The 27436-nt window shown below is 43.2% G+C and overlaps 1 protein-coding gene across 2 annotated transcripts; it reads left to right on the plus strand.

Moving 5' to 3' along the window:
- The first annotated feature begins 1359 nt into the window (after window positions 1-1359).
- On the plus strand, window positions 1360-27229 carry ZBTB34 (zinc finger and BTB domain containing 34). Of its 2 annotated transcripts, none has more exons than XM_043469587.1 (2): window positions 1360-1474; window positions 20639-27229. In XM_043469587.1, the coding sequence occupies exon 2, from the start codon at window positions 20649-20651 to the stop codon at window positions 22167-22169; it is 1521 nt and encodes a 506-aa protein (XP_043325522.1). In that variant the 5' UTR covers window positions 1360-1474; window positions 20639-20648; the 3' UTR covers window positions 22170-27229. The 2 variants fall into 2 exon arrangements, with proteins under 2 accessions (XP_043325522.1, XP_043325521.1); XM_043469586.1 differs by lacking the exon at window positions 1360-1474 and adding an exon at window positions 9085-11573.
- The last annotated feature ends 207 nt before the right edge of the window (window positions 27230-27436 follow it).

Here is a 27436-nt window from a genome sequence, read left to right on the forward strand (position 1 = left end):
GTAAGCCCATAGCTAGTCTGTGGGGAAACAGGAACTCACTTATGTAGTGTGTGAATCAGCCCAGTGTTCCTGAGGAAACCTGGCCTGACAGGATGATACCTTCCTATGCCTTTGGGCTCACAGACCTCACTTTGGGCGGGAGATCTCAAGGAAATAGCTCAAGAAGAAACAGCAACTAGAGAGTGAGATTCTCTGCCCAGGTGCCTGCACTTAGGAACTGGTTACCTAAAATTCTGTTCAGAATAGTCTACTGCCACAAAAAGTCCAGTTTGTGGTCAGAGGGCCGAGGGAGATCGTCCGAAGTCGACATTTGGCTGTGTGACTTTAGATTTGACACTTAATTTCTCTGAACTTCACTTAACGTCCCTCCTTGATAAACTGGGGATATCAACAGGTCACTACCTCCCTGGGTGGTGTATTAAAGGAGGTCACGTCTCGAAGTGTCTACACAGCACCTAACCGGGTGTTCAAGAAGGGGTGGCCATTGCCATTGGAAGGTGACTACTGGACGGAGCCTGGAGAGTTCTCGCCTACAGGGGATGAGGCAGGATCAGGGAGTCTAAGCTTTCTAACTTGAAGAGGAGTTGGTTTCTTTAACTCCTAGTTTTTTTTAAATTTTTATTACAAAGTCAGAAGAAGGAAAATAAACCTCTGCCACAACTTTGCAGGAGTCCACCAAAATGCAAAGGGAAGGTCTTCAAAGGTGTTAAATTCACCCGAAACAGAGAAAAATGCTGAGGGAGGCTCCCACTCCCACCGGAGTATCAAGATTGGGCGCCCTCCAAAGATCTGGAAATGCACGTTTTTTGGAGACTTGGTCTAGGACAGGAGTTTCATATTCCCCAAAGTTCGGAATTTTCATCTCTTTGAGGGAGACGATCTGCCCAAGGTCCCAACTTAAGTGACCCGGTCCGGCAGGCAGTAGTAACCACCGCACGGGCGACCCCTGCGCGGCCCGGGTGAGTGGCGGGCATCAAAAGGGCTGTGGGAGCCGGGGTCCCGGAAGCGGAGGGTGGGCGCAAGTCCCCGGGTGATGGTGGTGCGTCGAGGGTCCTGGCTGTCTCACCCATTCCGCTCCGGGAGCCCCGGGGAGCAGCCCTCCTCCAGCCAGCAGGGGGCGCTGAAGAGAAGGCGGGTGGGGAGGTCGCGGTCCGAGGAGCTGCCACCCCCCGGTCCCTTCCCGAAGTCGGGACCGAGACTGCAGCTCGCCCATTCGTCCGCAGCGAGGCTTCTGGACGCGGCCCAGGCGGAATACGGGACCCGGAGTCCCGGAGAGAGGCCCGGGCTGCGTCGCCAGGACCGGACTCCGCGCTTGCCCGGAAGCGCCGGCGCTGAGGGGGCGGGGCCGGGAAGCGCTTCCGGGGGCGGGGGGCGCGGGCTGGGGCGGCAGCCGGAGCGGCGGGGACGGGCCTGGCGCCGGCGGCGGCGGAGGGGGCGCCGCGGGCGGGCGATGTGAGCGCGGCGCTCTCGGCAGGTGAGGCGCGCCGGCGAGGGGGTGGCGGGCAGCGGGCGAGGCGCGGGCGTAGCCGGCGGGGTCGGAGACAGTCCCGGGCCGCTGTCCGGCTCGCTCTGGGCGCGGCGGGGCTGGAGCCTCCGCGCCTGGTCAGTCCAGCGGGCCGGCGGGTGGGCGGGTGGCGCGGGCTGGAGCCGAGGCCGGGCGGGGTCGGGAGGCCCCGGGCACCTGCTCCGGCCAGGCGCGCGCCCCCGACGGGCCAGCCTTACTTTGGCCCCCGGTGTCAGGACGCTGCTTGCGGGGCTGAGGGTCGCACTCAGCCAGCTGCCCCGGACTCCCCCAGCCTCCGCCCTGGGCGTCTCGGGATCTCCTGCTTCCGGGCTCCTCGGCCCCGGGGGGCGCTCCGGCTTTGTACCGGGAGGCCGGATGGTTAAGTCCCCTGGAGAGCCGTGCCAGGCCGTGGGGTCGGCCCTGCTGATGGCTGCAACCGAGCCCCTGCACCCATGCCACCGCTTTTCTCCAGGTAAACAGGCGACGGCACGTCGTGCTTGGCCCTAGACGTCTCCATGGTCACTCTTGCCCTCGGAAAGTCCTGCCATTACGGAGGGCTGGGCTGGCCTGGGGGGTGTCGCCAGTGTCCTTCTAGGCTAGCCGGCTTGTGCCTTGGGGCGTCAACAGTCTGCGAGTCTCAGACTTGAGGTTTCAGCAGCCTTTTCCATGTTGGACCTCAGATTCCCACTTTGAGCAGTGAGGGTATTTAGATGAGCTCTCTAGAGACGCTTTCAGTTCTGTCAGTCTATATATGTCTGAAATTGGAAGGGCTGTCCCTGGTTCAAGATACTGGGCAGTTTCACCGAAGAGTTTGCAGATCTGGACTTTTTAGCCACTTAATACACTTGGTTTCAGACAGTCTTTAAAATGAATCCAAGAAGCCTTTCTAAACCTTGCCTTATCGTAATTCATCCCTCGCTTTTGTTCCTGGCAGGAGTCAGTCACGTCCTGCAGAGTTTTTGCACGCACAAAATTTTTTGTTGTTTATATCTGCCCATTTTCCCTTTGTTCCCTAGTCAGGCCCTCTTTGCTTGACATCTGGATTATTGCAACAGCTTCTTAGCCGTCTCAGACTTCAGAAGTCCCCCCACCTCCCCCACCCTTCCTTTATGCTAATGCCAAACTTAATGTTGGAAGTCAAAAAAAGAGTTGAGTGCTTGCTTATTAAATGTCAAGACGCTGTTCCATGTGGTGGGGTAAAGTAGTGGAGGCACACTTACAGTCTCCAAGCAGCTTTACGCTGGGTGCGGAGACTCTACCTGTGCAAAGGTGACTGATTGATGAGACAAGCCTATGAGCTGTAGAATTAAGAGGGAGGAGAGATGGAGGTCACTGTAGGCCAAATGGTCAGGGAAGGCTTAGTGAAAGGGGTGGCATTTGAGCTGGCTGTTAAAGGATGAGTAGGACTCAGGTAGGAAAAGAAGAGTCAGACCCAGTGATCCTGTGGAGCTAGTGAATAGACCAATCTCCTTGTGGAGAAGGGTGCATATAGGAAGGGATAAGAGGAAAAGATTGGCTGGGCTGGTTCCTGAAAGAACTTGATCACTAGGCCAAAGTTGAAACTATTCTGAAGTCAGTGGTGAGAGGCCAGAGACCAGAGGTAGTAGTTGATGATCATTTCCAGGAGGGGAAGGGAGAGGCTCAGGGCCGGGACGTCAGCTAAAAGACTGTGTATTTATACCACTTTCAGAGTCCTCTGCCTGCTGCATGTGTCCAGTCAGTGCCCACCCCGTCTTTTCAAGGCTCTCCTTGGTTTGGCCCCTGGTCGCCTCCTTGGACCTTACCCACTGCTTCTCCTCCCTGTCTGTCTCCTACAGAAATGAGTTTGTGACTGCCTCTAGGCCTTGCTCCTCTAGTTCCCCCTTCTGAAGTACCGGCCTCCTTTTTCTTCTCTGTGTAAATTCTCCATTTCACTTCCTTCAAGCCCCTGCTGAAGATATACTTCCTCCAGAGGGTGTTCCCTGACTGCCCTACCCCCATCCATGCCTTTGTGGCACTCAGAATCTAAAGCACAGGTCTCAGCACTTGTTCCTTGGTTATTGAACTTGCTCTTGTCCCAGCTGGAATGGGCGTTTTTGGAGGGCATTTTGTCTTAATACTTATCTAATATTGTAGCTGCACTTTTATAACAGGTATGCAAACACTTAATGGTTTTTGTTGGTAAATGACTTATAAACATTTTTTTAAACCCCCTCTTTTTAAAGGAGACTCTCATTATCAGTTTTCTCTGTCATATGTCATTGATGTCTAATGCTGCCATTTAAGGCAGGTGTTTTCAGCTTTCCTTCTTTGAGTGCAGAAAACATAAAACGAATCTTTGAAACATTAAAATCTTTGCTCTTGATTATGGGAAAAGAAAAAGTCATGTAATTCTTCAGTGGGAGGTTGTGGGGAAAGAACATGAGCTTGGGCATCAGGTCTGGGTTTGAATCCCAGCAGGGCTCCTTACTAGCCATGTGCGCTTGGACCATTTATATAATGTCTTTGACTCTCTTGTTTTCTCGTTTGTAGTGTGGGGATAATAAAAGCCATTTCCTAAGATTCTGTGAATTTTGAAATGAAAAGACGTATGTGAAGGAGGTGGCAAAGTTTATAGCACTTGGTAACCAATTAGTAAGTTTTCATCTTCATCATTATTGTGAGGTGTAAATGTATGAAGGTGGGGACATGCCAGGATGCTGAACCTCGGTGTGTCTACTGAGCTCTGGGTTTCTACGTGTCTCTGGATCCTCATTCTACCTTTCAGCTGAAGCAGTTGTCAGAACTATCTGTATCACAAATCTGGAATGCATCATTATGTTTTATTCCCATTAATTTTCATCTTTCTCAAGTTTGAATTCTACTTAATGTTTTTCAGACTTCTTAATTGTGTTCATTTAATGTTTTGTAGCTGACAAACTGCTGAATTTAGCTTAGTGAAGCTCATCAACTGAAGTCAGTTTAATTTCTAATGGTTATTTTCTGGTTGTACTGATGGCATGGAAAACCTCATGGAAGAAAGCAATTCAAGGTGAGCTTTTCTAATCCTTTCAGTATAAGAGGTTCAGACTTAATCTATTTCCCAGGTCCAGTGCCCCTTGACATGCCAGCAGTGTGCAGATAAGAGGCAACTCCTTGACTTGATTGGGTTCTTTGCCCTGAGAAAGCGTATTTATTCGTTTTCCTTTTCTGACTTTATTTATTTGGCTGCCTCAGGTCTTAGTTGTGGCTGAGGCTCGGCATTTGTGATTCGTGGGCTTAGTTGCCCTGTGGCACGTGGGATTTTCCTGGACCAGGGATTGAACCCACGTCCCCTGCATTGCAAGGTGTATTCTTAACCACTGGACCACCGGGGAAGTTCCTTATTTATTCCTTTAACTGGAACTAATCTTTCTATTTCATGATAGAATTTTAAACATCTAATTGCCCACTTCATAGAAGTAAAAAGAATGGACTTTATGCAGAGAAATGGCTGCAAAGTACAAGCAGGGGCTTACAAGTAGCCCCTTAATTATTACTATGTTGGTGTAACAATACACCTTTAAGTGAGAATGTTTTTTCCTACTCAGAGGTGATCAGTAAGGCTCTAGCACCAATAAAGCCCCGAATTCTCACCACTGTGCCTGGATTAAAGTCTTACTCTTATAGGAGAGAAGAATCCTGGTTCTGGAGACTGTCAAATCTAGGTTCAAATCCTGGCTCAGCCATTAGTGAGTTGGGATGAATTGGGAGAGGGTCTTAGCTTCTCTGAGTGTTTTTCCATCTGTAGAATGGGTGCAGCTGCAGTGTCTGTCTCATGGTGAGGTCATGAAGATTCGGTGAGCAGGTAGAAAGCTTACTTAGCGTACAGTACACAGGTGGAGCTCAGTAACTGTTACTGCCAGTCAGGTTAAAGAGTGCATTCCTACCCTGCTTGGAAAACTCAGAAGAAGCTTCTGATGTTTTGTACTGACTGAAAGACAATCCCCACTGTCAAACCACACTGCGCTCTCAGAATTGGTGTAGCTGAGCAGACTTGGAGAATGTTAGCGCCTTGGTAGGAAATCTCACAGTTTGGATAAAAATGTTCTTTCAGGCTCACATGAATTAATGCAGTAAGAACTCTAGACTTGTTTTCTTTTAAATTAGGATGAGTGCTTCATGAATATCCATCACGGAATGCCATTTTATTTATTTATTTTTTCTTGCATTGGGTTTCAGCAGCACCACAATGTTTCGGGAAGGCCTGGTGTTTTTCGGCTGCTGCTTTCTGAAGGATTAGATTGTAATTCATGACAGCTCAGTTTTAGTTTTGACCTAGACCCAGGCAGAAACACCTAGGAAAGTTATTTTTATACCGTTGTTACTGCCGTTTCCACGCCTGTTGTCCCCAGTGCTCCCATCTGCAGTCTTTTTAATGACTTTTTGTTTAAGAATGAAAACTAGGGATCTTCAGGGTCTTCAGTGCCTGATGAAGTCTAGCTTGAGTTGGTCTCCGGTATCAGCAAGTGACTGAAGCCAGCAGGTGCGAATCTGGGTTTGGAATCATGAGCATCTTGATGGAGAATAATGGGTACCTCCTGGTGCCTTAAACAACTTCCAAATTTGTAACCTTGCTTTCCTTTCTTGGAAGTGTCACCGGGTATTTTTAAATGAAGAGCAAATGAGAGTGTTTATGGGTTAGATGGGAGTGAACTACCTTGCTAGATTTTTCCTGCTGGTGAGATGATCCTACATCTCTTGGGTGTTGAGCAGGAAAGGTTGAAAGCTGAGCCACTGGCTTGGTTGGGGTGCTGAGTGCCTTTGTCTGCTCGGCTGTGGGCACACAGTCTCTGACCACAGAGAGCCCCCCACCCCCGGCCCGGGGCATGCCCTCAGCAGCATAGCTGGCTCAGAAATCAGCACATCTCAATTGCTTAGGTTTTACACTTTTACTTTTGTTCAGGTTGTCATTATGGGGAAACAGTTCCTGGACTTTACCCAAGGATTTTGTCGAGGGGATTTCAAGACTCGTGGGTATTCTGCCCAGGTGACGTGCAAGTGTCTTTTCGTATCTTTAGGTTCTCTTTGGAATGGGTTAGCACTGCGGGAAGATGGCACTCGTCTAGGTTCTGGTTTTCATTGCTCGGATTCCTTACAGCTTAACAAAAGGCGTGACGCACAATTGTGCTCGTCAGTGAAGTGGTGTGTTGAAGGGAGCACTAGATGTGGATGTTTCCTCTTTCATGAGATACCGTATTACAGTGGGAGCAAATCTCTTCTCAACTGTCTTGTCTGTTTTTTCTCCCTGGGTAACCACATGTAGCACATGGGTCCTTGGCTACTACGGTTTTTAGTTACTCCCAAATGGTTTATTGGCCAACTCTGTTCAGTTGCCCGGAGGGCAGCCTGAAGGCAGCTTGTCTGAGGCGGAGCTAACTTGCCTTCCAAAGTGGATAGCGTACCTCAGTCTCCAAGTCCTGTGGAGTCCTTCTTTGGACTCATGTTCAAATTGGCAGCCCCCAGGATCCAGTTGGAGATTTCCAGTGTGGTATTCAAGGACTTCCATGTTCCCACCGTGGCATTCCTCTTTGCCTGGTCACTCCTTGTACCTGGGGCCTGGCCACTGCCCCAGACACCATACATTTTCACCCCACTGTTCTCTGATTCTCCCAGTCCTTCTGCCTGGAGTCTTCTTCCTGTTCCATTTGAAATGCAAAGTCCTGTTCAAATATTGCTTCCACCATGAAGTTTTTCTTTGTTCTGTTGGATTAAAGATTTTTCTTTGGTCAAAAGTAATCAGTCTTGTCATTGCTCTCACAGTTCTTTGTTTCCGCCTCTGTAATTGTCTGCTCGATACAGTAAATTATCCATTTGCAGCCTATCTTTCTGTGGATTCTTTGGTTTTAAAAATTACATCTTTCTAGGTAGAATCCTATAACATATCTTAAAAAAATTTTTAGCGAGACTAATACAGCTATATGATAAAAAATTCAAAAAAGTATAAGTCTATTTCCCTTTCTTCTTCCCAGTCTGTAGTCCTCATTCCCAAAAGTCACCGACATCAATGCTTTCATGCGATTCCTTCCAAAATGGGTACAACAGCATATACTTATTCTTTTAAGAAAAGTGTGTGAAGGAAATCAGATATGTACATACATATTTTTTTATATCTTGTTCAGTTGCTCAGTCGTGTCCAACTCTTTGCAACCCCCATGGACTGCAGCACGCCAGGCTTCCCTGTCCTTCACCATCTCCCAGAGTTCACTCAAACTCATGTCCATTGAATTGGTGATGCCATCCAACCGTCTCATTCTCTGTCATCCCCTTCTCCTCCTGCCTTCAATCTTTCCCAGCATCAGGGTCTTTTCCAAGGAGTCAGCTCTTTGCATCCGGTAGCCAAAGTATTAAAACTTCAGCTTCAGCATCAGTTCCTCCAGTGAATATTCAGGGTTGATTTCCTTTGGGATTGACTGGTTTGATCTTGTAGTCCAAGGGACTCTCAAGAGTCTTCAGCACCACAGTTGGAAAGCATCCATTCTTCGGTGCTCAGCCTTCTTTATGATCCGTCTCCCACATCCACCGTTTTGGCTAAATATTAGAACTACTTTTCAGGTCAGAGGATACAGATCTGTCTCCTCCTTTGTTTTTGTTTTTTTTTTTTCCTGGCATGTGGGATCTTCCCCAACCCAAGGATCAAACCCATGCTGCCTGTAATGAGAGCGAGGAGTCTTAACCACTGAACCTCCAGGGAAGTCCTGTCTATTCTTCTTAATGTCTGGGTAGTGTTTCATTGTTGATTGAGTTTTTGTTTTTTTGAACCAGTCTTCTCTCCATGAATTTTGAGTTCATTTCCCTTTTTTTTTTTGCTATAGTGAGTAAAAATGCTCAGCAGACATCCTTGTTTCATATATCCTAATATGCTATTGTAAGAACTGTGTATTTGTAGGCTTAATTCTTAGTAGTTAGTTTTGGACCAAATAGTAAATGCTTTTTCCATCTTGATCCATGTTACCAGGTTATCCCTAGGGATTACACCTGCACATTTTTTAAAATTAATTTTTATTGGAGTATAGTTGTCACACATTTAAAAATTTGTGCAGGTCTGATGGGCTAGGAATGGTATGTCATTTTTTTCTTTTTGTAATTCACATGTCTCGATCATGAATAAAACTAAACATCTTTTCATACATCTTTTGAACCTTCTTCCGTAGGATTATCTGTGTGAGCCCAAATCTGTTTGAGTTATAATATAAATTAAGGAATTTGGAAAGTAGCCCTTTGTCAGAGGTGCATGTACTTTCCCTCAAAACGTTGTTTGTCTTCTGGCTTTGTTGGGGGGCGGTTATCATGTATTTCTATGTTGTCAGATGTATTTGTGTTTGTCTTTGTTCCTTCTGGGATTTATGTCATGCTTGCAAAGGCCTCTATGTCTTTATTATAAATAAACTCACCCATGCTTTTCATTTAGTTATTTTTTGGTGGTAGTCAAGTCTTTAAAAAATACTGTCATACTGGGGGCGGTGGGGATGGGACGGGAAAGGATAGTTAAGGAGTTTGGGCTGGACCTGTACACACTGCAGTATTTAAAGTGGATAACCAGCGGGGACCTCCTGTAGAGCACGGGGAACTCTGCTCAGCGTGATGTGGCAGCCTGGGTGGGAGGGGAGTTTGGGGAAGAATGGATACATGTGTATGTGTGACCGGGTCCCTTTGCTGTCCACCTGAAACTTATAACGTTGTTAATCGGCTGCACCCCAGTATGAAATAAGAAGTTTAAAAAAATGTTGTCATAAGACTGTAATGACATTAAATAGAAATAATAGGGCCCTTCTTACATGCCCTAGTGCTTTATAAGAAATGGGTAAAGATGCAGTACCTTTGAAAACTTGGGGAGCTGTATTTTCCATTAATCAGGCATTTTGTGTGAGCCTGTGCGCACTCATGGCTCGTTCGCCTCTCGCTCACACGCAGTGGATGGAGCAGGCTGCGGGGAAGAGCAGAGTGGTGATGAACGGGTGTCTGTCCACCCTTCCCAGGGTCAGCTGTGTCTATTAGATTATGGTCAGCTGGTTTCCCTTTCTTTGCGAAGTGGCTTTTTTAAAGCTCCTTGGTGTAAAATGTGTGTATTCCTAGTGAGCTTTGGACTCTGGGTGAGGGGGTGTCATCCCTTGTTTGTAACATTTCAGAGCAGCCTCTTGTTCAGATGCTTGGGTGTGGTCATGTGTTCCTTTTTCGGGTGGGAGCTCGAAGAGATTTCAGGCAGCTTTACTCGCTAAGCCTTGTTGTCATATGGTCTTGCATCAGATTTTTGTTTTCTTTTCAGAGCGTGCGTGCACATTTATTTCTAGGATCCCTCTCCTTCACCTTTTACTTCCAGCCTGTCGGTCGAGTCTCCCTGGCTGACTTGTATGGTAATTGATGGGCCAGCACCTCTCCCCTGTGGCTTGTGCCCACACTGCCTTGCCGAGTGAATGGCCTCCCTTCCCTGGCTATCCAGTCTGTCCTAACTCTCCAGCCTGTGGTCGTGGTCTTCCGAACCAGCTCACTCTTGGCTCCGAGTGGTTCTGACTTGCCCCGGCCTGCGCTGGCCTTGCTGCTTCCTCAGTGCTTTCGGAGCTGGCTTCCTCACTACTTGGTCAGTCCTGAGTAGCCCCTCACACTCTGCTTTTGCTTTTCTTTTTTTAGGAGTATTTACTTAGCTGCAGCACACAGACTCCTCTCTGGCGGCGGAGCGCAGGCTCCGGAGCGCGTGGGCTCAGAGTCTGTGGCTCGAGGGGTCTTAGCTCTCCAGCCACGGACTGAACCTGTGTCCCCTGCGTCGGAAGGCGGGTTTTTAACCACCGACCACCAGTGAAGTCCCTGCTCTTGCTTTTTAGACTCCAGTCTCAGTGCTGCTTTGGATTCTCTTGAACTTGGGCTGAACTTGTGTCTTCTTGGCAGCATCTGCTCTCTGTGACTTTCACCCTGGAATACCAGAAGGACCGCTTACTTGAGCCTGGGATCTGTGGCCTCTAATGAACAGAGGCTTTAGCATATAAAGATAGCTGTTTATTTAAAGCAGGTTAAAATCAGCCAGGGTGCAGGGCTCTGATGGGGAAGAGGGAATAAAAGCTGTGAGTGTGAAGGGCATAATATACCGCAGCTGGAGGGCCACCTGGGACTGTTTTTCTGCTTAGGGCCCTTCCTTCTACAAGTGCCTTCGATCCAGAAAAGAGGGAGATTTTGATCTTGAAAGAGGGTGCTGTCGTAAATTCCTAGAACTGAGACTGCTCACTCACAGGGTATGTGCACTTGTAAGTTTGGCGGGTATTACTAAAATGCGCCCCTTTGCCTTCTCCATCTCCCTCCTCCTCACAGAGGAAGGAGTCAGAGCCCTGGGCAGCAGTAGGAGGATATTTGTCATCTATCACTGTCCCTTTCTCTGGCCACCACCCTTGTGCAGGAGTGTAAACTAGGTCAAGCTTTCTTTTCCTCGTGCCTTTTCCTCAATTCCCCTGCCTCCCTGAGTGGTCCTGCTGTTACCCTTGAGCAAATCAAACAAGGATAAGGGATTATTGTGTAGGGGCTCTAGATGGCCAGACTTTGCAGCAGTCCTGAAAAAGTTAGCCTCTTGGAGCCTCAGTTTCCTCACCTCTCAAGTGAGGGTGATAGTACCTGCCTTCTCATGGAAGGTCAAGACGATTGAGTGAAATACTACATATAAGGCCTTTACAACTTGCTCAGCCTGTATGGAGCGTTCAGTAAACCTTGGTTATTGATAATGGTGGTGACAGACTTTCCCAGGTATTGGGGAAGGCTCGGGAGTGTGGTGGAAGATGGCAGGGATCCCCTTTTACAATTGCCGAGGCTGGTGTGGGGGTAGCTGGACGGATGGCAAGGCTGCCCGCATCCTTCCCAGAACCTGCTGTTTGGACCAGTGACGGCAGAGTCTCCTCAGCTGACTGTGGCAGGGGCTGTGTGAAGGTGAGCGATGCCTCCAGAGGCGCGAAAGGACTCCAGTGAAGGAAGCTGGGGAGCAGAGAGGCTTGTGTGTCCATCGGTTGAATGAGCAGAAGAGGGTTATGAAGAAATAGAGGAGCTGACAATTTTGAACTTCGCAGCAGACCATTTCAACTAATATTCTCTTCAGGTATGTTTTTAAAAAGAAGTATTTCACATTCTTATCCAAAATGTAATTTTACAAACAAAGCCAAAATAAGTATTGTTAAAATAAGTGTTAATGGTATTGAAGAAAAATATCCAGTTTATATATACTTGTTTTTTAATTAAAATATACCAGTGTAAATATCTAATTGGGGGTGGTTTTTTCATGTATGGATGTGAGAGTTGGACTATAAAGAAAGCTGAGTGCCGAAGAATTGATGCTTTTGAACTGTGTTGTTGGAGAAGATTCTTGAGAGTCCCTTGGACTGCAAGGACATCCAACTAGTCAGTCCTAAAGGAAATCAGTCCTGAATATTCAGGACTGATGGAAGGACTGATGCTGAAGCTGAAATTCCAATGCCACCAATTCCAAAATGCCACCTGATGCAAAGAATTGACTCATTGGAAAAGACCCTGATCCTGGGAAGGATTGAAGGTGGGAGGAGAAGGAGACGACAGAGGATGAAATGGTTGGATGGCATCACCAACTCAACAGACATGCGTTTGAGTAGGCTCCGGGAGTTGGTGATGGACCAGGAGGCCTAGTGTGCTGCAGTCCGTGGGGTTGCAAAGAGTCAGACACGACTGAGTGACTGAACTGTAATGGGACAGAAAGAGCTGTGATAAATCTGCTGAGTGAAAGAATACTGATTCTGATGTATTTGGTGACTGGAATAATCAAATTCATTATTGTTTTCTGTAGCAGCTGCAAACTTAGTCTAAATGAAAAACCAATATAAATCATTTCCCTGCATTATCAAAAATGAATTCCATTCCCCTATCTCTTGGAGTTGGGCGGAATCTGCAGTAAGTCTGTAACAAACTACAAGGCTGGGACTCTTATTATTTATCTTTGAATTCCCTTTGGTTATGTGCATGTAGAAGATTGAATATTTCCTATAAATGTAGAAAAATAATTTAAATTCCCAGTCGGTATGCCATTTAGTGATTGCAATTAAATCTAATACTTGCAGCACGTTTGACAGAAGGCTAATTTTCTTAATTTGCAAAGAACTCTGACAATTCAATAAAAGTGTCAGATATGGGCAAAGGAGATGAGTAGGCAGCAGAAAGACAAACAGACAAATTGCCATTGAACACCGGAATAGCTGATCTGCCTCATTTATAATTAAGTCACAGCCAAGGAGGTACCACTTTTAACCTGTCAGTGTGGCAAAAGTGAGACAGTTGGATGCTCACTGTTGGCAGTTACGGGAGGTACAAGCACATCACGTGCTGTCGGGGAAAGGACAGTTGCTGCCACCTTTTGGGAGATGAGTTGGCATTATCCACAGATGTGAAATGAACGCAGCAGTCCCTCTGCTAGGAGGAAATGCTATGACCATTTAAATGGTTTCCTGCTTTTGGTATCACCTGGGGACCGGCTGAGCACATGGTGACGCAGCTATCCATGGAATACGAAGAAATCAGAAAAGAGGATGGAGTAGATGAATTTGCGCTGCTGTGGAAAGATTTTAAGGAGTATTAGGTACTTTTTTGTTTTCTTGGCTGAGCTGGGTCTTTGTTGTGGTGCCATGGCCTTTTTCCTGTTACGGAGCACATGCTCCAGAGCACTCGGGCTCAGTAGTTGAGGTGCATGGGCTTCATTGATCCTGTAGCACATGGGATCTTAGTTCCCCGATCAGGGATCGAACCCTCATCCCCTGCATTGGAAGGCAGAGTCTTAACCACTGGACCACCAGGGTAGCCCCTTAAATACATTTTTAAAAAGCAACATACAGGACAGTTAATGTTGATATGTGTTTATAGTTTTCTCTGAAAGAACACCCACAAACGCTTCCCAGTGATTATCTTTGGAAGAAGACACCGGAGGAAAATGAAGATACCCATTTTATATTTTTCTGTACTATAGTTTGAAGTTTGACCATATGCATATATGTTACTTTAAAGATAAAGGTTGATCTAAGTTAGGTGTGGGCCTGCTGTCATGCCATTCACGGGAGAGGTCAAGTCCCTTGAGGAACCAGTGATTAGCCCATGCTGGGAAATGGCTAATACAGAGGATACAGAGGAGTATGGAGGGTTCTGCTTGAACTTGACGTCTCACTAAGAGGTTCTGACTTCCTTTACTTCCGGACCGCTGGACCTGATAAATCAGGCTTGGGTGTAGAATTGTGATTAGTTAGGCCTTTACTCCCTTTAACCTGGAAATGTGACTAGGACTTAAATTCCCTGTAATTTCCTCATGTGTGAGTCTCCGAGAATCCTCTTCTAGTGTTGCTTGTTAGCAGCTCAAGGCTGGAGTCTCTGAATCGCATTGTCACAGCCGAAAGGAGGTGTCAGTGTCAGGGAGGGGAGAGTGGAGCACTTCCTTTCTCGTTTTGCAGAAAAATGGAATTCCTCTCTTAGGTGTTAATCGTGGTCTTTTCATTTTTCTCTTCAGTGGTTTTCTTTCAAGTGCAGTTCTCTACTTTCTCTCTGAGAAGAAGATAAAAAGCCACATGGAGGAGGAGGAAGCCTCATTGCAGAAGTGTTTTCAGTTTTACAGACTATTTCAGAAATGCTTTTTTGTTTTCCTTTTTCTACTGGTTTTTGCCCAGGACTCTGTACCTTTTAAAAGCCTGAACCCACCTTCCTTTTGCCCTTTAATTCCAAAAGTCACTGTTTACACACCCTTGTGTGTCCTGAAAACGCTGTAATGAATAGGTAACATTTGACCACTTGGCAGGTGCCAGGCAGTGGGTGTGTTTCTAGAAGGCAGTCTGGTGTGGTTATGAGCTTGACCTCTGGCTCCAGACTAAGTTCATCCATTAGCACTGGGACCTTTGGCCAGTGTCTTAACTTCTTTTCTTCAGTTTTTTCATCTGTAAAATGGCAACAATCATAGTGTTCCCCTCAGAGTTGATAAGAGAAGTTAACATATGTAAGATGTTTAGCACAAGATAGGCACTCATTATACCTGAGCTATTACACTCATTCATTGCATGAGTTTCCTTCATTCAATTTTACATCAGTTGTGTTGGGTAATAGTTCTTCCACGAGCTTTTCTAGATACAGAGATCAAAGTTAACTGACTTGTCTAAGGTCACGTAATTATTTAAATGTTCATTGTTATTTTTATTAGAAAGAAATACAGCCAGGATTCATAGCCAAGTCTAATTTCAAAACCAGTTGTCTTTGTTACACCATCCTGTCCCCTAAAAAAAGTCTCAGTAGCTAATAACATTGATTGCCATGTGCCAAGCATCCATTGTACAGATTGCTGCTTACGTGTTTTCTCATAACAACCCATGAGGCAAAGACTATTACCATTAAAACAAACAAAACAAAACTGAGACCTAGAAAAGTTGTAAAGTACCTTGCCCGAGGTTTTATAAGTGGAAATCGGCATCATTTGAATCTGACTCCAAATTCTTCCGATGATTATATTATGATCTTATCTTTTTAAAGCTAGATGAAGTGCCTTAGTTTTTTTTTTAATGTTACCTGTTTTTAATAAGCAATACATCCACATGGTTCAGAAATTTTAGAGTCTGAAATGATTCACTGAAAGCTAATGGTCTTCCAGCTACTGTGTTATTTCCCCCTCCCAAGAGGCTGTTTGTTTTTGTGCATCATTTCAGAAATATTGTGCTCGTATATCTGTATATGTTGACACAGATATATGTGTTTTCACTTTGCTTTGTACAAATGTAGTATCATATATACTGCTGTGCATCTGATTTTTTTCATTCAGCAATATATTATAGTGATTATTTCATAACAGTATGAAAAGAGCTTCCTTATTCATTTTTTTAGTTGTATAGTAAGTAGTCTTCAGTATGGACATATCATAGTTTATTAGTCAGGTTTCTCTTGATTAGAATTTAGTTTGTTTCCAGCCTTTTGTCATGAACTATGCTGTAATGAATTCCTAGAGCTAAAATTGCTGTCATGGGGGATCATTTGTAATTTGGCTGGATACTATTGAAATGCCCTCTATAGTGTTTGTACCATTTTATATTCCAGTGTCTGTCAAATTATTGTCTAGTTGGGATTTTAATGTATGTGTGTGTATATATATGTGTGTGTCATTCCAAGAAATGCATGTTCACTATAGAAGTTTGGAACATACAGAAAAATACAAAGAAGAAAGTTAAAACATCTTTACTGTTTCATTAATGTAAATGTTTTATATATATTCTTTAATATTATCTCTGTTTATTTAATATTTGTAAATACATACATACTTTTAGAAATATCCTTCTTTATGTTCTGTGATCACCTGATTTTTCTAACAGCTTTGTTGAGGAATAACTTACATATAAAAACGCTCATCTTAAGTATACAATTCAGTGACTTTTTTAGTAAACTTAAAAAGTTGTCAGACTATCGTAATAATTCAGTTTTAGACCATTTCAATCACCCATAAAAATCCTTCCTGTTCATTTGCAGTTGATCTGATTTTTTGCTGTGTCACTAAATATTTCTTCAGCACATATTTACTGAGTATCCGCCATGTGCCAGGCAGTTATCTGGCACATGGTTAATATAACAGATAAAAATTTCTACCCTCATAGTACTTATATTTTGTGGAACTTTGAATTCTTCTTTAACATCATTTTAGTTATGACTTGGTATTCGGTGTATAGGTGTATCGTACTTTAATAATTCCCTTATTGTTGAACATTTATTTAGGTTGTTTCCATTATTTGCCTCGTAATTGGATATAGTTATGAGTAAATTCTTGTGCCTTTATTCATGACTTTTTTTATGGTACAGAGTGCTAAATCGAGAAAAATTCCCTTTTTAAGGTTTTTGTTTTATTTGCTTACCAGAGTATATGAGAGCATCCCTCTTCCTATAATCACTGCCTACTGAGTTGCACTTTTAAAAGCCTGGGCAATTTGAGAAAGAAGAATTATGTCTTGTGTTAATTTTTATATTTTGGCTTATTGATGAAGTTGTTAAGCATTTTATTGCTATGTTTAAAGGCTGTTTTAATTTTTTTTTTAAGCATCAGTTCATATTCTTTGCTCACTTTTCAGTTGTCCTATTTGGCTTTTATTGATTTGTAAGAGTTTTATAATTCTCTGCCATGATGTTATATATTTTTCATAATTTATCTCTTTTTTATGATAAAAATATATTTTTTAGATGTAAAGAAGTTTTTATTATACTTAAATAGTTAAATCTCCCTTTCTTCTGATATCTGTCTTCTCGAAGTTATTTTTGAGTGTGTTGTGAAGAAGGGATATGGCTTTATTATTATTTATTTATATTATCCAAGCAGCATCTCTTTCCAGAAATCTCCCTCTGTCACTGGTTGAAAATGGCCCCTGAAGGCCCGTCGCGGTCTGGTTTCTACCCGCCTTGGTCGCAGCACGTGTTCTCTGCCCTTGCTCCTGTCCTAGCTGTGCCACAGTGCTCCAGCATTTCCTTCCTTCCCGACTCAGCCTCTCATCCTTTGTGCATGTGACTCCTTCTGTCTAGAAGCCCAGAACGTTTCCCTGCAGCACCCCCAACCCCCCCAATATCTGGCTAACCTTTACTCATCCTTGAGGTCTCAGTAGAGATATCATCCTTCTGTCCTCCATTATGAAAGATCTTTCAGCTCTTAGCACAGTTTACAACAAAAGAATTGTAGCTCACCTGGGTCCCTAGTGCCAAGCATACATTTGTACAGAGTATAAATACATACACTCAGTGTATAGTCACAAAATGAATGAATTATAGCCTACTCATCCATTTTGACATCTGTGTGTTTGGCTGCATTTTTATTTTTCTGTAATTTTTTCAGTATTTATTCTTCTAGATCTTTGTTGCCCAGTATGGTAGCCACTGCCCACTTATGACTGTTGAGCACTTGAAATGTAGTTATTCCAAATTGAGATGTGCTATAAATATAAAATATACATCATGCTTCAACGACTTAGTATGACAGACATGAAATTCTACGAGTGTTGTGGAACCTTGAGTAAGACCCTTTTCTTGTATCTCAGTTTCCTAATCAATAAAATGGAAATAATAATGGGGAAAAAAAAGACTTAGTATGGAAACAAGAATATAAGATATCTCATTAATAACTTTCTAATGTTGATCTTAAAATGGTAATGTTTTAGCTATATTGGGTTTAAAAAATGGTTTAAAGTTTATATTTTTACTTTTAAACAATGTTAACTGCTAGAAAACATTACACATGGCTTACATTATATTTCTGTTGGACAGCAATATTCTAGATGAATTTTAAAATCATTTTGTCAGATTTCTAATAAAATACCCCATTGAACTGCATTATATTTACAAACTAACTTGCAGGAAATGTCTTCATCTTCACAGTATCAAATCTTCCTGCCAGAAGCATATGTGTCTTCATTTGTATGTGTTTTTGTCTTATTAAAGTGTTAGAGTTTTCTTCTTGTAGATCCTATTTTTTGTTTATCCCCCAAGTGTTTTATAGTTTCGGTTACTGTTGTTGGTTGTAACTTGTCATTAGCTTACCTAACCGGTTTTTTATGAATAATAATTTTTGGAATCCTCCTGTTATTAGATCCTGATTCTAACAGATTTTTTTCAAGCAGTTCTTTTGTATTTTCTATGTAAATAATCATATCTCCCTTGAAAAGTAATTTCACCTCCTCTTTTCTAAAGGCTATATGCCTTAGTTTTCTCTTGTTGCTTTGCCTGGAACGTCAAGAACAATGTTAGGTAAAAGAAGTAATGGGTAGACAACCTTGTAGCTTTGCAGGCATTAACGGGAATTCTACAAAAGTGTTTACCAGAGTGTGTGCCCAGGAACACTAATTCTTTGGAATATTAATATGTGTACCTTGAGAGAAGAGCTTCATGGTTAAATAAGTTTGCAAACTGCTGAGTTGAATAGAATTCTTGTCCGTAGGACTTTGCAGATGGGTTATTATGCTAATATTTTTAAGTCCTAGGAGGTCGTGATGGTGAGCTTGGGGCTTGTGTTCTACTAAATACATTTTGGGAAATGCAGATGTGTTTCCTTTTTCAAGGTGATGTTGCCATTGGTTTGCAGTAGACACTGTTTATTATATTAAGAAAATATTGTTCTGGCCTTACTAGCTTATTGAGTATTTTGTTCCTTACTTTGAAAGTAACTTAACTTTCTAAAATGCATATTCGGCATAGAATGGATATGGCCATATGGTTTTTCACCTTTGACTTATTGAGGTTGCGAATTATATTTGTGTATTTCATAATATATAGCCATCCTTGGAGAAGGAAATGGCAACTCACTCCAGTATTCTTGCCTGGAGAATTCCATGGACAGAGGAGCCTGGCAGGCTACAGTTAGTGGAGTTGCAAGGCTCGGACATGACTTAGCGACTAGAGAGAGAGAGCCATCCTTACACTTGATCATGATATATTATTCCTTTAATGAGTTATTTTTGCTAATATTTCCTTTAGGATATTAAAGAAAGTCTGTTTAGTGAAGTCTCTTTACTAAGGTAAAGTTGACAGTCGTCTTTATGCTGTTTGCCATTTCCTGGTATCAGACATATGCCATATGAACAGAGATGCTTTACCTGTTTGAGCATGCATCTAGAACAGTGTGAATGACCTGAAGGTCATTTGTGCTTTAGCACTTCTGTTTCTTTTTAATTTAATACTGCCAGTTTTGTTATCCTGAAAATATATTTATGCCACTCAGATTTCAGATTGATTTCAATCATAAATCTAGAATAAATAAGGGCACAAGATTCCTCTCTAAAATGTTTTTAACAAATTCTGATGTGATTAAAAAATACTCTGATGTGATTTATCACACTGATGGATCTTTTTCTGAAGGAGTCTTAAATTTAGTTGCACATTGTCTTAAAATTTAAAACTTTGTGATTAAATACTCTTCTATATTACTTTTTTGTTTTCTTTGGATTTATTATAACTTATTGTTCCTTTTCTAACCTCTTAAGTGATTTCATTTATTTTTATTCTTCAATGATAAAAGTGTTTTAAGGCATTGATATTGCCTGTTAAAATTTGTTATTTGAGAACCCCAGCATTTCATTGTGAAAAATTTCAAGCTACAGAAAAGTTGAATTTTATTATACAATGAACAACCGTATACTGACTCTAGATGCCGCACTTGTTAACGTTTTCCTCTGTTTGCTTTATCACATATCCATCTATTTCCTTTTGGATGCATTGTCAGCCAAGTTGGGCGTATAAATAAATTTCATTCCTAAACCCTTCTTACTGCAGATTTGATGTGAGTTTTCTTATTTTCTAAACAGCTTTATTCCTTATTGATTTTTCTCTTTGATTCAGTACTTATTCAGGAGGTGTTTAAATTTCTATTGATTGGGCTTTAAAAACAGAAATATAAATGTCAGATCTAATTTGGTTGTGGTCAGAGAATGCAGCTGAGGTCTCCACCTTCTGTAGTTTTGAGTAATCAGAGCTGTGGATTCTAGGCAGGGTGGCAGTTAACGTCATAAGCAGTGGCAGAAGAGGATACACTCCTGGTATGTCCATCACTCTTGCTCCTACCCTCTAAAACCTCTTCACTGAAAGAGATCGAGCATTGCTCTATGAATTACCGACCCCAAAGGAGATAAAGGTGTGTAGAGCTGAAGAGGGGAAAAAATGTACATCAAGACAGCAACTCAAATTCTAAACTAAAAAGGGTTTATGCTCCATTCAATGTATCCGGTGTGCTGTATACTTGAAAAACACCAATTGAAAATATGCACATAAGGCAGAACATTTTAAAAAATGAATTTACTTATCTTTTACAGAGTGCTTCAACTCCTCAAAGGTAGGTGAAACAGGAAAATCTATTTCTCAAAAGGATACCAAGTTCGCAATTAGAGCAAAGATGGCCCTACTGTATGTAACATGTTTTACTTCAATCAAGATGAAAGGCAGCTAAGACTCTAGGCTAATTGGTCATTAAGTTATTTAGCTTTAGGTGAATTAACCGAGACATGAAGGACTGAAAATAGGAGGAAAATTGCTCTGGCAGACCCAGGAGGTACAGTAGCTACAGTGATGGTGGTGGTGGTCTTTTTTGCATGGTTGTTTATACGGCTTGTACTTAAGTGAGGAGTCACTGGTGAATTATGAAACTCTCTCTTTCCTCAGATTACGCTTCATGTCAGTAGAAATGGACAGCAGCAGTTTTATTCAGTTTGATGTGCCCGAGTACAGCAGCACCGTCCTGAGCCAGCTAAACGAACTCCGCCTGCAAGGAAAACTATGTGACATCATTGTCCACATTCAGGGTCAGCCATTCCGAGCCCACAAAGCCGTCCTTGCGGCCAGCTCCCCCTACTTCCGGGACCATTCAGCACTAAGTACCATGAGTGGCTTGTCAATATCAGTGATTAAAAACCCCAATGTGTTTGAACAGTTGCTTTCATTTTGTTACACTGGAAGAATGTCCTTGCAACTGAAGGATGTTGTCAGTTTTCTGACAGCAGCTAGCTTTCTTCAGATGCAGTGTGTCATTGACAAGTGCACGCAGATCCTAGAGAGCATCCATTCAAAAATCAGTGTGGGAGATGTGGACTCTGTGACCGTCGGTGCGGAAGAGACCTCGGAGAGCCGCAATGGAGTGAAAGACAGCAGCTTCTTTGCCAACCCGGTGGAGATCTCCCCGCCGTACTGCTCTCAGGTACGGCAGCCCACCACAAGCAGCGATCTTCGGATGGAGACCACACCCAGCAAAGCTCTGCGCAGCAGCCGTTTACAGGAGGAAGGGCACTCGGACCGAGGGAGCAGTGGGAGCGTCTCCGAGTATGAGATCCAAATCGAGGGGGACCATGAGCAAGGGGACCTGCTGGGGAGGGAGAGCCAGATCACCGAGGTGAAAGTGAAGATGGAGAAGTCCGACCGGCCCAGCTGTTCCGACAGCTCATCCTTGGGAGACGACGGGTACCACACGGAGATGGTTGATGGGGAACAAGTCGTGGCCGTGAACGTGGGTTCCTATGGTTCTGTGCTCCAGCACGCCTATTCCTACTGCCAGGCAGCCTCACAGCCGGCCAGTGGTGTATCTGAGGCGTTTGGAAGTTTGAGTAACTCCAGCCCCTCCAGATCCATGCTGAGCTGTTTCCGAGGAGGACGGGCCCGCCAGAAGCGGGCCCTGTCCGTCCACCTGCACAGTGATCTGCAGGGCCTGGTGCAGGGTTCCGACAGCGAGGTCATGGTGAATAACCCAGGCTTCGAGAGCAGCCCCAGGGAGAGGAGCGCGCGAGGTCACTGGTACCCGTACAACGAGAGGTTGATCTGCATCTACTGCGGCAAGTCCTTCAACCAGAAGGGAAGCCTTGACAGGCATATGCGACTCCACATGGGAATCACGCCCTTTGTATGCAAGTTCTGCGGGAAGAAGTACACGCGGAAGGACCAGTTGGAGTACCACATCCGGGGCCATACCGACGACAAGCCGTTCCGCTGTGAGATCTGCGGGAAGTGCTTCCCTTTCCAAGGCACCCTCAACCAGCACCTGCGGAAAAACCACCCCGGCGTGGCAGAAGTACGCAGTCGCATGGAGTCCCCCGAGAGAACGGACGTGTATGCGGAACAGAAACTAGAAAACGATGCCTCGGCCTCAGAGATGGCCCTGGATTCCCGGATGGAAATTCACACGGTGTCCGATGCTCCTGATTAAGATGGTAAAAAAAAAAAAAAAAAAAGTGCACCCACGCAAAGCACATTAGTCAATGCCTATTTGTGATTTGCTTTGTTGTCATCTTTGGTTTTCCCAACCATCTGGAAATCTCTTGGTCTCTTGGCAGTTTTTCTAAGGTTTCTGGAAGGAACACTTCATGGTGTTTATCCTTTCCCACCCCCCGCCCTCCCTCCCCCAAGGAGCTCAAAGCATGAAGGGCAATGTATCCAGGGAAAACAGGCTGACAGTATTCCTCTTTGGCCGAACTCTTCATCCAAAATCTGCCAGTGATTTAGCTATGCCAACTGGTTGACCCTCCGTTTCTGCCAAGAGGCATACTCTCTGATTGTGTGCACTGGCGCCAGTGCATTTCCATGGAGAGAGACTGGGATGCCGTCAGCTGATACAAATGGGTAACCTTTTCTAATTTAAAATTACTTTTAGGGGGTAGTTAGACAATTTATATATATATATAATAAAGTGATTATTATATATATAGTATATATACATTCTCAAATTTGATTTTATTCTGGTTGAGGTGAATGTAAGAGGAATATATAATTTAATACAATGTGAACAGGGCTTTGGACTCTGTCTCGTCCCTACCTAATATGTTAGGGTTTTGCCCCTTTATTTCCCTTATTAAAGAATGTTAATAGGTTTTCATATATATATATATATTAATCATTGTGTCCAAAAGCAAGCAAAGCAAATCACAGTGTTCATAGCTCTGCTTCATAACAAACTCATAAACCAAATGCCATAAAACGTATTCAACTCTCGTTGGAAACCATTTGGAATTTTTGTTAGTTGTCCAGTTAGGTAAGCTGGATGACCCGTGGTGCTGACCTTTTTACATATTGTAGTGTTATATTAGCCAACCCCAAAGGAGCAGTGGTTTTCAATGTTTTTACTGGCCTCCGAATCTACCTTCATTCCGTACTGTAGAAACACACATACCAGGTAACTAAATCGAATCACTCTCTACCGTGAGTTAGTACTCACAATAAAGGAAAGGAATTTGTAGTTCTGTCTACAAAGTTCTCCAAGCAGTGTTGTGGTTTTTTTTTCGTTTTTTTGTGTTTTTTTTTAACCTTTCTCTTTTCAAACAGCCAGTTCAGGTGCACAGCAACTTTTTCTACGTGCAGTTCCCAGGGAAACTGCAGAACTTGGAATTTGTACTTTTTGTAAAGATATACTCTATGGGAATTGCAAGCAATATATCTATCTTAGTATTGTGTGTGCTGACGAGGGCCTCACCGGCTCCCCCACTCTCAGTGTTTCCTGCTTAAAGAAACCAACAGTTAAAAAGCCCTCTGAGATACTGTGTGTGTCACCAAATCTCTGTGTGTCTCCATTTTTTTGGTCACGTGGTGCTATTTTTTATGTTATGTATCTTTTAGGTCAGTATAGTTGTAGCAAATGTGAAATGTAATGGTAAAAGTGAATTACAATTTTTTTTTTCCTCTCCTGAGTTTATAGCTTGAAAAAAAGACCTCAAAAGCATGTGCTGGCAAACACATTACTGTATTTAAAAAACAAAAAAAACCCGAGTCCTATTTGGATAATGTTTTATTAGTGCTTGAGGAAATGTCTTGAGTTTTATATTTTGTTCACCCATGTGCTTCTGGTATACAAAACAGGCTCTATAAGATTGCTCCGGTACTGTATACTCCAGCAGAGAGTAATATGAGCAGTTTAGTGTTGAGTTTGTGCCATGGGCCGCTGGTAAGTATCAGCACTCCAGACTCTTCTGCTTTGAGAACCTTGGCCATGAAACTCACAACCAGCGTGTCTCCCCAGGAGAATAGCACAAACCCCGTGAGAGGAAAAAAAAAAAGTGAAACCTCAGAAGCAAGGAGTTAAAAGGAATACAAAAATAGATGTTTGCCGGTTTTCCATGCTTTTTTGGCTCTTAAAATACCAAGAATGGAGTTGGGGTGGGGGAGTGTTTGGGGATTTTTGTTTTGTTTTGTTTTTTGGTTCTGGGGGGAAAAAAAATCATTCAGGCCCTTGTGTGTGACCGCCCCCCCCAGGGTGGTAGCTGTGCAGTAGCATCTCTTCAGCACAGGGGGTCTGTCCACACGGCGTGACCACCATGCTCCACATCAGTGTTACTACGTCCAGACACACGCGAGTCCTGCTGCTCAAGGAGCAGCTTCTGCTAACCGGGTATATAGTATGCCTTTTCCTGTCAGACTGCCTAAGTCCGGGGCCTGTTCTCTCCCTGAAGCACTTGTTCAACTCCTATCAAAGCCCTGTGCCTCAAGGGGAGGCTGGACCCCCAGTGTTTACCCACTTAAATATGTTCTGGGGTTTCAGGTAAATGTTTGTAATTTTTTTTTTTCCTTACATGAATAAGTTTGGTTTTGATTTTTTTTTTCCTTCAAAGAATTAAATGCAAAAAATTTGTGTTGTGATACAAATTAAAGTTTGTGACAAGAAACACCCAAATCGAGGACACGAGAGGTCAGGCTCAGGGAAGGAACCTCCTTTTCACTCAGGCTTGGGGCCTTCCTCCTGAGAGGTCTCCAGAGCATTCTGTGATACACGAGACAAGTGAGGAGGGAAGGCACTTGGGGCAAGCGCCTCCAATGTCCTGGTTCTTGTCACCGTGTCCGTCTTAACCTTATGTACATGGAGTTCTTCGTGTGTGTAAATTTGTTTAACTGGTTTGAGTTTACCAAAGAGTGACTTATCCAAAATTGTCTTTGACAAAAAAAAAAAAAAAAAAAATCTACATTGCTTTGATTGTACAGTTCAGGTTCAGACATTGTAATGGGACTGTTAAGGGGCAGAAAAATTGATTGCGTTTCTCTCGAGTAATGATTCCACATTTTGCAAGTTCCGCTTGCTCCCATTCGTGTTGCTCACACTTGACCTTCTCCACTGCTAGCAGTGCTCAGAGTGAATTCTCAAGCCATAACCCAGTACTGTAAGGCTCCACAGGGCTTCGCGGGAGGCCGCGCCACGCCGGCGCGGGGCTGGGCGCCGTGCTCCTCGTGTGCGCGGCCAGTGAAGGCTGAACTCCCTTCAGATCGGGCAGCAGCAATTAATTGTGCCTTGTCACATGAGGATGTGCCAGGAGGATTAACGTGACCACACAGCAGAAACATTCTCTCCCCGAAGTTCACTTCACGTCTCCACAGACGAAGTCCGCTGTGTAACTCTTTAGAGCGACTCTTTCTTTTTTTTTTTTTTTGGAAAGCAAAGTCCCTATTTCTGTACAGTTTTAGGTTAGATGTTTCACTTATAACAAATGCAAAAACAATTAAGACACAAGTGATATGTGAAGAAGTCTTTTACAGTAAAATATATCCTGAATCCATATAGGTTCGTTCATAATTGAGTCTCTTCTCGAGCTACCTTTTCAAACACGTAGGCAATGTGAAGACAGTGACAGCGTCCTTTTCTAGAGGTGTTTAACCTGTTCTTACAAACTGTGAAAACAAAGAATTTTCTACTTTTACTAATGTTTGTGGTTTTAAACAGTTATTTTCATTCTAATCAGTTCTCTACCCTCTTAATTTCTACTAAAGCTGTAAATACATTTAGAAATGATATTTGTAAATACAGTATATGAAGTCAAGTTAATTTTGGGGTCAGTGGAGAACCTCCCAATTGGCTCTGCCTTGGCAGTTTTGTTTTTTGTTGTCGCTGTGGTTTTTTTTAACAGCAGAAAGGATACTGTCGGTTCACTGTTAAGCAGAATATACTGTAGAGCTAAATTGATAACTTCTAAATCTTCCAGAGCATGACTAGCTGTCTTTTCTAATGATAGCAGTTATATAACCAAGTCTTTATTTGTCCCTTAGCCCAGACCATAGGCCTGCATATATTTGTGTGTGGTTTTGTTTTTACTTTAGTTTTTATAGCCTCTAGGAAGAGTTTGCAGGAACACAAAACAAGGACTGGGACAGGGGGGAAATCATCTATGTGAACGAGCTTTACTTTAAAGAAATCAATGTATTTTATTTTAACAATGTTTTCCATTAGTTACTGTGATTTCCTGTTTTGTTCTTTTGTTGTTGTTGTTACTGTTGTCGTCGTCATTATTGTTAAAATTCTGTAATGGTTTCCTGTGAAGCCTCCACTGAAAGGGACTCAAATATGCAACACCTAAACTATTTTCCAAGGGCACATGCCCCTTGAATGGTGCTTCTAGACTGGTCAGGGTTATTTATTAAATTTTATATATGAAAGTATTGGGGAATTATGTAAATTCTTTATATGAAACTATCTAGTTCATAAATCATAGATTTCATATTACTCAGTGCAACTGAACTGAAAGTTCAGAAGAGTCATTCACATTGTTCGAAATTTGTAATGGTTGTCACACGTCACATACGTCTTTTCAGTAAGTGCCAGAGTCTTTGCACTGTTTCTGCCCAGTGCTTGACTCCTTGGCCCACAAGAGACCCTTTTCTCTCTGGTTCCCTTGGGTCTGGCACAGACAGGGCTGGTGTAGTTCTCGATCAAGTCCTGGAGTAAGCCTTGCAGCAGATTCAGTAAACAGACCTCTTGCTGCCCCCTCAGTGACAAGTATGCTGTGAATTCAACCTTTGGACTTGCTGCCCAAGCCTTTGGTTGCTGCCCTGACTCTAGTAAGAGGTAAACGTATGGTTTGTTCGAGAATGACCATTTTCCTAATGTGAAAACCATCTTTCTCACCACTTTGATTAGTAGGGCTAACAATTTTTTTCCGTTATAAATGGTTGAGCAATTTGAATGACTTAACACAGTGTCATTATCTTGCAATATAAACTGGTAACCTCACAACTCCACACTTCATCGCCATATGAAGTAAATGAAGCTAGCTAAGCGGATGCTGTATCAACTCGTAACTTGCCATTAAGGATTATTTTATAGCATGAATTTAAGACTATTTATTCAAATGATATTTTACCCTTGTATTCATTTTGTTTTAGATTTGTGACATTGAATATTTCAGTGCTGCTTAATTTTGTTCTGAACTCTTGTTTCTTGCTTGTAAATGGCTTTTTTATGGTATAAAGTCAATGGAAATTGCTGTTTGTAAATAAAAATGCTGCTAGAGCAAATGTGCTGTGGTCTCCGTCTGTATCTGCCCCTTCTGGCCTCCTGAGTTTCACTGGCCCTAACAAACATCCGCTGGTGTCACAGTTTCTGTAACCACTATTTTTGAAAGGTTAGAATTTCATAAGAAGCTCTTGTGCCACGGTGATACTGGAAAGAGGAGAAAGAAGCAGATTATCTCTCTGACCTTTCTCACGTGTGGCAGAGACTGG

This window comes from Cervus canadensis, chromosome 5 (genome assembly GCF_019320065.1).
Source record: "Cervus canadensis isolate Bull #8, Minnesota chromosome 5, ASM1932006v1, whole genome shotgun sequence".
In the NCBI taxonomy this organism is placed as follows: domain Eukaryota; kingdom Metazoa; phylum Chordata; class Mammalia; order Artiodactyla; family Cervidae; genus Cervus; species Cervus canadensis.